Source organism: Palaemon carinicauda, chromosome 28, assembly GCF_036898095.1.
Source record: "Palaemon carinicauda isolate YSFRI2023 chromosome 28, ASM3689809v2, whole genome shotgun sequence".
Lineage (NCBI taxonomy): Eukaryota > Metazoa > Arthropoda > Malacostraca > Decapoda > Palaemonidae > Palaemon > Palaemon carinicauda.
The window spans coordinates 41,191,440-41,201,439 of NC_090752.1; the positions used below are offsets into that span (position 1 = coordinate 41,191,440).

Sequence of the window (10,000 nt, forward strand, 5' to 3'; positions counted from 1 at the left end):
CGCACCTGAGCATCACATTTCCCTGTGATTTCCCTGTGATATATATATATATATATATATATATATATATATATATATATATATATATATATATATATCACGACATCTACCACGTGGGTGTCTATATATACGATTGCAAACACACATGTATATATATATATATATATATATATATATATATATATATATATATAGGCTAAATGAAATGAGGATCGAGGTACGATAAATAACAAGTAGGCTCATGTATATATACTTGAACGCGCACGTACACACAATTATGTACACACACACTCATATATATATATATATATATATATATATATATATATATATATATATATATATATATATAAAGATAAAGTCACGACAGATAACACGTAGGTTGATGCGTATAAACCCGAACACATACAGATACAAAAGAAGCAGGGGGAAGGAAAAGAGGACGAAAGATTGACGAGCTAAGAAAATTATCGGGTATAGACTGGCATAGAAATACCATAAACAGATATATATACTCTCCCTCTCATATATATATATATATATATATATATATATATATATATATATATATATATATATATATATATATATATACACACGCACACATAATAGGTTGGCCAAGGCACCAGCCACCCGTTGAGATACTACCTCTAGAGAGTTATTGAGTCCTTTGACTGGCCAGACAGTACTAAATTGGGTCCTTCTCTCTGGTTACGGTTCAATTTCCCTTTGCCTACACATACACAGAATAGTCTTGCCTATTCTTTACATATTCTCCTCTGTCCTCATACACCTGACAACACTGAGATCACCAAAGAAATTTTCTTCACCCAAGGGGTTAACTGCTGCATTGTAATTGTTCAGTGGCTACTTTCCTCTTGGGGAGGGTAGAAGAGACTTTTTAGCTATGGTAAAAAAAATCTTCTTGAAGGACACTCCACGATTAAACCAATGTTCTCTAGTCTTGGGCAGTGTAATAGCCTTTGCACCATGGTCTTCCTCTCTCTTGGATTAGAGTTCTCTTGCTTGCGGTACACTCGGGTATGCTGGTCTATCTTATTTCTTTTCAGCTCGTTTTTTTTTAAGTTTTTATAGTTTATATGTGAAGGATCTAATCTAATGTTGCAACTGTTCTTGAAATATTTTATTTTTATTGTTCATTCTTCTAGTAAAGTTTAATTAATTCCTTACTTCCTTTCCTCACTGGACTATTTATCCCTGTTGGAGCCTTTGGGCTTATGGCATCTTGCATTTCCAAATTGGGTTATGGCCTAGCTTGTAGTAATAATAATAATAATAATAATAATAATAATATACATAAACACGCACACACACACACACACACACATATATATATATATATATATATATATATATATATATATATATATATATATATATATATATATATATATATATATATATATCTAAAATATGATTGCTACCGTCGGACTATTTTCTCTCAGACGCAGGTCAAACAAAACGAAAAAGAAACAAAAAGCTATACATTATAATCATCAGCGAGTAGGCTAATGTGCATCTTAGTAAAACATATTTCCTTTGCATTCCCGGAGATTCTTTTTAGTGCAACAAGAATCCTCTTTCCTCCCCGTGTCCCTTTTATCATGCGTTCTTTGTCTAAGCTTCAGCTTCATCAGGATTTCTGCACAGCCCCGCGAGAGCGAGTAAGGAAAGGAAGAGGGGCCAAGGCTTTCAGCATGCCTTGAAAGCCTTTCATTCTCTCCTACGTCGGCAGATGGCGTCAGTGCGAGGCGGGAGAATGTTCATTATATCTCTCTATCTCTCTGTCCCTCGTTCAGAACCGTTTCCGCTCACAGTAATGGATCCCCGGTGTAAAACAACACGCAGCGTCTCAGATTTGCTTTCTCAGTTGCGGAAGAGGGATAAGACTGAGGCCCAGCAACTTTTAAAGGCTCTAAAAGGCTTTCGCACACCCGACCAGTTTAGAGTCAACATCTGGATCCTGGCGCTGGATGAATACACCGGAAATGTCCCGAATTTTCCATTTCTTTTCTGTTTATGAATAACGTCGTAAACTAAACTAGTTTATATATATATATATATATATATATATAGTATATATATACATATATATATATATATATATATATATATATATATATATATATATATATATATATATATATATATATTGTATATATATATATATATATATATATATATATATATATATATATATATATATATATATAAACCAGATCTTCTAAAATGAATTTAACTCAGGATTTTCATTCCCTCGTGTCAAAAAAAAAAAAAAAAATAACGTGTTAAGCGAGTCTCTGACAAGCTGGTATGGAGGATAGATTATAGTAACCCAAGCGTCAGTCTCCAATCTCACCATCCCATGTTCTTCAAAGCTCTGGAACTCATGACCCAAAATGTTTTTTCTTGTGAAGTGTCTGTTCTTGAATACCTTGCTTTGGGCTTGGTCTCTTTCTGAAGTTTCTGTTCTTGAATTCCTTTGTTGGTTTTGTTCTCTTTCTGAAGTTTCTGTTCTTGAATTCCTTTGTTGGTTTTGTTCTCTGAGTGAAGTTTCTGTTCTTGAATTCCTTGCTTTGGGCTTGGTCTCTTTCTGAAGTTTCTATTCTTGAATTCCTTTGTTGGTTTTGTTCTCTGGGTGAAGTTTCTGTTTTTGAATTTCTTGCTTTAGGCTTGGTCTCTTTCTGAAGTTTCTGTTCTTAAATTCCTTTGTTGGTTTTGTTCTCTGAGTGAAGTTTCTGTTTTTGAATTTCTTGCTTTGGGCTTGGTCTACTTCTGAAGTTTCTGTTCTTGAATTCCTATGTTGGTTTTGTTCTCTGAGTGAAGTTTCTGTTCTTGAATTCCTTGCTTTGGGCTTGGTCTCTTTCTGAAGTTTCTATTCTTGAATTCCTTTGTTGGTTTTGTTCTCTGAGAGAAGTTTCTGTTCTTGAATTCCTTGCTTTGGGCTTGGTCTCTTTCTGAAGTTTCTATTCTTGAATTCCTTTGTTGGTTTTGTTCTCTGGGTGAAGTTTCTGTTTTTGAATTTCTTGCTTTAGGCTTGGTCTCTTTCTGAAGTTTCTGTTCTTAAATTCCTTTGTTGGTTTTGTTCTCTGAGTGAAGTTTCTGTTTTTGAATTTCTTGCTTTGGGCTTGCTCTACTTCTGAAGTTTCTGTTCTTGAATTCCTATGTTGGTTTTGTTCTCTGAGTGAAGTTTCTGTTCTTGAATTCCTTGCTTTGGGCTTGGTCTCTTTCTGAAGTTTCTATTCTTGAATTCCTTTGTTGGTTTTGTTCTCTGAGAGAAGTTTCTGTTCTTGAATTCCTTGCTTTGGGCTTGGTCTCTTTCTGAAGTTTCTATTCTTGAATTCCTTTGTTGGTTTTGTTCTCTGGGTGAAGTTTCTGTTTTTGAATTTCTTGCTTTAGGCTTGGTCTCTTTCTGAAGTTTCTGTTCTTAAATTCCTTTGTTGGTTTTGTTCTCTGAGTGAAGTTTCTGTTTTTGAATTTCTTGCTTTGGGCTTGGTCTACTTCTGAAGTTTCTGTTCTTGAATTCCTATGTTGGTTTTGTTCTCCTAGTGAAAATTCTGTTCTGGAATTCCTCTTTTATGCCTGTTCTATAGGTGAAGTTTTCTGTTCATGAATTTTTCTTTTAGGTTTGGTCGCCTTATGTAATTTCTGTTCTTAAACTCTTAGTTTAGTTCTTGAAATATTTCTAAGTTTGTTCTACTTATGAAATCTCTATTCTTGTCTTCCTCTTTTGTGCTTTTCCTCCTTGTAAAATTTGTCCTTGAATTACTCTTTCTTTTGGGATTGTTCTCCTTATGAACTTTTTGTTCTTGAATTCTTTTTACATTGTTCTCCTTGTAGAGATTCTATGCTTGAATTAATTTTTAGCCTTCTTTTCCTTGTGAAGTTTCTGTTCTTGAATTCCCCTTTTGCACTTTTTCTCCATAGGAAATTTCTGTTTCTGAATTCCTCTTTTATCCTTATGGTTTAATATTTGAATTAATCTTTTGTGCCTGTTCTCCTTGTGAAGTTCCTATTCTTGAATTTCTCTTTTGTAGTTGTTTTTCTTGTGAAGTTTTTATTCTGAAATTCCTCTAGTGGGCTTTTTCTCTTTGAAAGCTTTATTAATGAATTCATCCTTAGTCCTTTTTCTCCTTCCAATTTCTGTTCTTGAATTCCTCTTTGGTGCTTTCTCTCCCTATGAGGTTTTTTTTTTTATCTTGAATTACTTTTTTGTGCTTGCTCTTCACTTGAAGTTTTTGTTCTTGAATTCTTCTTTTGTGCATGCTCTCCTTATGAAGTTTTTGTTCTTGATTTCCTCTTCTGTGCTTGATCTCCCTAAGAAATTTTCGTCCTTTAATTCCTCTTTTGTGCTTGTTCTCCCTACGAAGTTTTTGTTCTTGAATTCGTCTTTTGTGCTTGGTCTCCCTATAAAAGTTTTCATTCTGGAATTCGTCTTTTGTGCTTAATCTCCCCATGAAGTTTTTGTTTCTGAATTTTTTTTTTGTTCTTGCTCGCCCTATGAAGCTTTCGTTCTTGAATTCCTCTTTTGTGCTTGCTCTCCCTATGAAGTTTTTGCTCGTGAATTTCTCTTTTGTTCTTGCTCTCCCTATGAAGATTATGTTCTTGAATTTCTCTTTAGCGCTTGCTCTCCCTATGAAGTTTTCATTCTTGAATTCCTCTTTTGTGCTTACTCTCCTTATGAAGCTTTTGTTCTTGAATTCCTATTTTGTCCTTGCTCTCCCTATGAAGTTTTCGATCTTGGATTCCTCTTTTGTGTTTGCTCTCCCTATGAAGTTTTTGTTCTTGAATTGCTCTTTTGTCCTTGCTCTCCCTATGAAGTTTTTGTTCTTGAATCTCTCTTTGGCATTTGCTCTTCCAATGAAGTTTTTGTTCTTGATTCCTCTTTTGTGCTTGCTCTCCCTATGAAGTTTTAGTTCTTGAATCTCTCTTTTATGTTTGCTCTCCCTATGAAGTTTTCATTCTTGAATTCCTCTTTTGTGCTTGCTCTCCCTATGAAGTTTTCGTTCTTGAATTCCTATTTTGTGCTTGCTCTCGCGATGAAGTTTTCGTTCTTTAATTCCTCTTTTGTGCTTGCTCTCCCTATGAAATTTTCGTTCTTGAATTCCTCTTTTGTGCTTGCTCTCCCTATGAAGCTTTTGTTCTTGAATTCCTATTTTGTGCTTGCTCTCCCTATGAAGTTTTCGTTCTTGAATTCCTCTTTTGTGCTTACTCTCCGTATGAAGTTTTCGATCTTGAATTCCTCTGTTGTTCTTGCTCTCCCTATGAAATTTTTGTTCGTGAATTCCTCTTTTATGCTTGCTCTCCCTAGGAATTTTTCGATCTTGAATTGCTCTGTTGTGCTTTCTCCTTTTTCGTTCTTGAATTACTCTGTTGTGCTTGCTCTCCGTATGAAGTTTTCGTTCTTGAATTCTTCTTGTGTACTTGCTCTCCCTATGAAGTTTTCGTTCTTGAATTCTTCTTGTGTACTTGCTCTCCGTATGAAGTTTTCGTTCTTGAATTCTTCTTGTGTACTTGCTTTCCCTATGAAGTTTTCGTTCTTGAATTCTTCTTGTGTACTTGCTCTCCCTATGAAGTTTTCGTTCTTGAATTCTTCTTGTGTACTTGCTCTCCCTATGAAGTTTTCGTTCTTGAATTCTTCTTGTGTACTTGCTCTCCCTATGAAGTTTTCGTTCTTGAATATTTCTTGTGTACTTGCTCTCCGTATGAAGTTTTCGTTCTTGAATTCTTCTTGTGTACTTGCTCTCCGTATGAAGCTTTCGTTCTTGAATTCTTCTTGTGTACTTGCTCTCCGTATAAAGTTTTCGTTCTTGAATTCTTCTTGTGTACTTGCTCTCCGTATGAAGCTTTCGTTCTTGAATTCTTCTTGTGTACTTGCTCTCCCTATGAAGTTTTCGTTCTTGAATTACTTTGTTGTGCTTGCTCTCCCTATGAAGTTTTTGTTCTTGAATTACTCTGTTGTGCTTGCTCTCCCTGTGAAATTTTTGTTCTTGAATTCTTCTTTTGCGCTTATTCCCCTCATGAAGTTTTTAAGTATAAACGGTGGGTATGTAAATTTTTGAATAAGATGTCCTTGTCACCTATCTCCATACATAAATATACAAACATACTAACGCACGCAGACAGCCATCGTAATCTATTTTCCAAGAAGAGGATGGACGTTATTGGATCGCAACAGAAAATCAAATTATGCTTTGGAGATATCTTTTTATTAAAATGAAATCCTCGACTCATCGAATGTTTCCAGGGCAACGTCAGACCACTCACAACCAATATCAAACCTTCTCGTTACACTAAATGATTCCTTTCATTTCTGTTTCTCGCTCAAACGCACAATACATACATGCATGCACACACACAAACACACACACGCACACACATACACACCCATATATATACTGTATATATATATATATATATATATATATATATATATATATATATATAATGTATGTATATTTGTGTAAGCGAGAGGCAAATACAGATATGAGTTATTCGCCAAAAAAAGAATTTGGATTGGGAAAATGAAGGAACCGGCATTAATGGGCAATACCCTCACAACTTGAGATTTGCAGATGGCATAGTTCTGTTTAGTGACCCATGGAAGGAATTGCAAAAGATGATAGAAGATTTGAATAGAGAGAGCTGAAATGTTGCAAAGAAAATCAATATGAGTAAAACTAAAATAATGTTGAATGAAAATGCAGAGAGACAACAAATAAGGGTAATGGACGGACCTCTAGAAACTGTTAACGGATAACCAGGACATGAAACAAATTAAAAGAAGGATAAACATGGGGTGGAGATCTTTTAGTAAACAAAATGATAATATGAAATGTAAAATGACACTTTCTCTAGAATAAATATTTAATTGGATAGTCCTAAAGCCTTAGAACATAAGCTAGTTACAACTTAAAGAGCAATGGAAAGAATGAGGGGAATAACACTAAAAGACAGAAGAAGAGCAACATTGATACGAGAGCAAACGAAAGTAGAGGATATTGCAACAACACGTATGAAAAAGACATGGACATGGGTAGGACATATAATGAGAATGACAGGTAATAGATGGACAATAAGAATAACAGAAAGGGTCCCTAGAGATTGTAAAAGAAGCAGGGGAAGGAAGAGAAGATGGATTTATGAGATGAGCTACGAAATTTTGCTGGTACAGACTGGCACAGCAAGACCATAAACAGACGGGAGTGGAAGGGCATGTCTGAGGCTTTAGTCCTGCAGTGGACTAGTTACGGCTGATACTAATGATGATGAAGATATATATATATATATATATATATATATATATATATATATATATATATATATATATATATATATATATATATATATATAAACGTAATAGAAATGTCAGTTATCTACCTTCACGACTTGAAAAAAGTGCATAAACAACAACACTACCCCGAAAGACCAGAAAAAAGAAAGATATTCACATCCTACATCTCTCAAAAGTCTGACAAACGTTAGGCTTCAAAGAGCCCAAGCGGCCATTGCTCCCGTCCTGATAAGAACACCTAAAATTTCCTCTCCTCCCAACAAACCCGGTTAAAAGAACCCAGATGTCTAGAAAGCGGTGGGAAAGCTGAAAGCAGCCTAAAGAAAATAGCACACCTTTAATATTAATTCCCAGATGTTTGTAAGATGTTGTGCGAGGGGTTTCACAGGCTGTTTCTATGCTTTTATTAGCCGCTTTTCTTTACGGTCTTTATATTAAAAAAATATCTTCTTTGAAATACATAAAATACAGCATAACTTTGCATATTGTTTTTAAACATGGAATGAAATTAGCATAGGGTTGATCAAGCTATGGAGTATATTAAATTCTTATAAAAACTTAATACTTTTACCATTTAATCAAAATATTTTTAAACAGTTTTTTCAATTTATCTTAAAAGGATATACAGCATTCTTAATTATTCACTTTCTCGTATAAAAATGCATTTTCTATCTTTCACTGTATGTAACACTAATGAAATAACTACCCACGCTAGTCTATTTAATTTCCTATTTTACTCTCTCTCTCTCTCTCTCTCTCTCTCTCTCTCTCTCTCTCTCTGTCTTGGCCTCCGTCCATCGAACGCTTTTATTCTCTCTCTCTCTCTCTCTCTCTCTCTCTCTCTCTCTCTCTCTCTCTCTCTCTCTCTCTCTCTCTCTCTCTCTCTCTCTCTCTCTGCTATTAATTCTTCGCACGAAACCAGAGGCGGTTTACCCTTGCACAAATGGACTCTTCGATCAAGCATTTTGACGAAGGAAGAGAGAGAGAGAGAGAGAACACTGCTTTTATGAATTGTTTGTGTTATTATACACACACACAGATATATATATATATATATATATATATATATATATATATAGAGAGAGAGAGAGAGAGAGAGAGAGAGAGAGAGAGAGAGAGAGAGAGAGAGAGAGAGAGAGCTGTTTCAAGATATACCATATTTATGAGAATAGTTTGAGAGAGAGAGAGAGAGAGAGAGAGAGGAGAGAGAGAGAGAGAGAGGAGAGAGAGAGAGAGAGAGAGAGAGAGAGAGGATGGCTTTACAATCAACAACCAACAACAGAATCAGGAAAATTTGAGAAAAAAATGGTCACAACTGCTTGACCCTGCAAAACCCAGCTAGCGTTATAACCTTAGGTCTGGATAATAGATCAAGTCCAGGAAAGGTCCATCGCAAGCGGCATGAGTGACCTTGCCCAAGACGATGTGCCAAAGACAGATGTAGGCTATGTACATACATTCAGATATACAATCACGAACATTTACATATATAATATATATATATATATATATATATATATATATATATATATATATATATATATATATATATATATATATAATATATATATATATATATAGGATTTGAATAGGGAAAGCAGAAATGTAGAACGGAAAATGAATATGAGAAAAACTAAGATAATGTTCAATGAAAATACAGAGACGACAAATAAGAGTTCTAGAAGAACCTTAAATATTGTTAATGAATAAACATACTTAGGAGAGCCAGCGTTTCCACAGGACATGAAACCGAAATTGAAAGATGGATAAGCATGGGATGGAGAGCTTTTGGAAAACAAAATGAGATTACGAAATGAAAAATGCCACTTTCTCTAAAAAGAAAAGTATTTAATGAGATGGTTCTACCAGTTTTAACTTGTGCATCAGAACTTGGAGCCTTACTAAAGCCTTAGAACATAAGCTACTTATAACTCAAAGAGCTATGGAAAGTAATGATGGGTATACCTCTAGGGAAGCAAACTACAGTAGAGGATATTCTAACATGTGAGAAAAATTAATGGACGTGGGCAGGACATATAATGAGAATGACAGATAATAGATGGACATTAGGTATAGCAGAATGTCTCCCTAGAGATTTTAAAAGCAGGGAATGGAAGAGAAGACGATTGAAAGAAGAACTAAGAAAGTGGACAGGCGCAGAGACTATAAATAGATGCAAGTGGAAGGGCATGTCTGAGGCCTTTGTCCTGCATTGGGCTAGTAAAGGCTGTTGATAATGATAATTATGACATAAATACATTCATACATACACACACACACACACACACACACACACATATATATATATATATATATATATATATATATATATATATATATATACATGTGTTACTTTACGTTTATAATGAATAGATGATATCTTGGGGGCGCCTAAAAATCGAAGACACCATCTTTCTGGACAACAGGAAAACTGCATTTACGTTTCTCCATCTATTAAATTATTTTTTGTCGTCACGTGTTCTGAATAACACTTTTTTTACATGACTCTTCATCGGGACTATATTAGTCGAAGAATGGAATTGCCCTTTGATATAAAGGCTATGGATGAAACTCGTTAAGATACAAACAAAAATATTTGGATACTTCAAAATTAATTACCATAACAAGTATATAATTGATAAATGGAAACTTCAAGATTCTTTAAAAAGAAAAATTTCTAAATCA

General features: G+C 34.5%; 2 protein-coding genes across 2 annotated transcripts; both read right to left on the bottom strand.

The window, feature by feature from the left end:
• Positions 1-2,376: 2,376 nt before the first annotated feature.
• Positions 2,377-4,478, bottom strand: LOC137621783 (uncharacterized). Its single transcript, XM_068352291.1, has 3 exons — positions 4,230-4,478; positions 3,159-3,442; positions 2,377-2,668 (listed from the first exon to the last, which is right to left on the bottom strand). Exons 1-3 carry the CDS (start codon positions 4,476-4,478, stop codon positions 2,377-2,379), a joined length of 825 nt encoding a protein of 274 aa, XP_068208392.1.
• A 501-nt stretch (positions 4,479-4,979) lies between these two features.
• LOC137621784 (trichohyalin-like) lies at positions 4,980-6,603 on the bottom strand. Its single transcript, XM_068352292.1, has 2 exons — positions 6,581-6,603; positions 4,980-5,994 (listed from the first exon to the last, which is right to left on the bottom strand). Exons 1-2 carry the CDS (start codon positions 6,601-6,603, stop codon positions 4,980-4,982), a joined length of 1,038 nt encoding a protein of 345 aa, XP_068208393.1.
• Positions 6,604-10,000: the final 3,397 nt, after the last annotated feature.

Bases quoted from the DNA above. Each gene is read 5' to 3' on its own strand.
- LOC137621783 (XM_068352291.1), bottom strand. From the start codon at position 4,478: ATGGGGAGATTAAGCACAAAAGACGAATTCCAGAATGAAAACTTTTAT. The intron at 3,443-4,229 runs GTAATTCAAGAT...ATTTAAGAACAG, and splicing joins TGAAGAGCAAGCACAAAAAA to AAACTTCAGAAAGAGACCAA. The intron at 2,669-3,158 runs GTAGAGCAAGCC...ATTCAAAAACAG, and splicing joins CAAGAACAGAAACTTCAGAA to AAACTTCACCCAGAGAACAA.
- LOC137621784 (XM_068352292.1), bottom strand. From the start codon at position 6,603: ATGCCATCTGCAAATCTCAAGTT. The intron at 5,995-6,580 runs GTGAGGGTATTG...AAAATTTCACAG, and splicing joins CCATCTGCAAATCTCAAGTT to GGAGAGCAAGCACAACAGAG.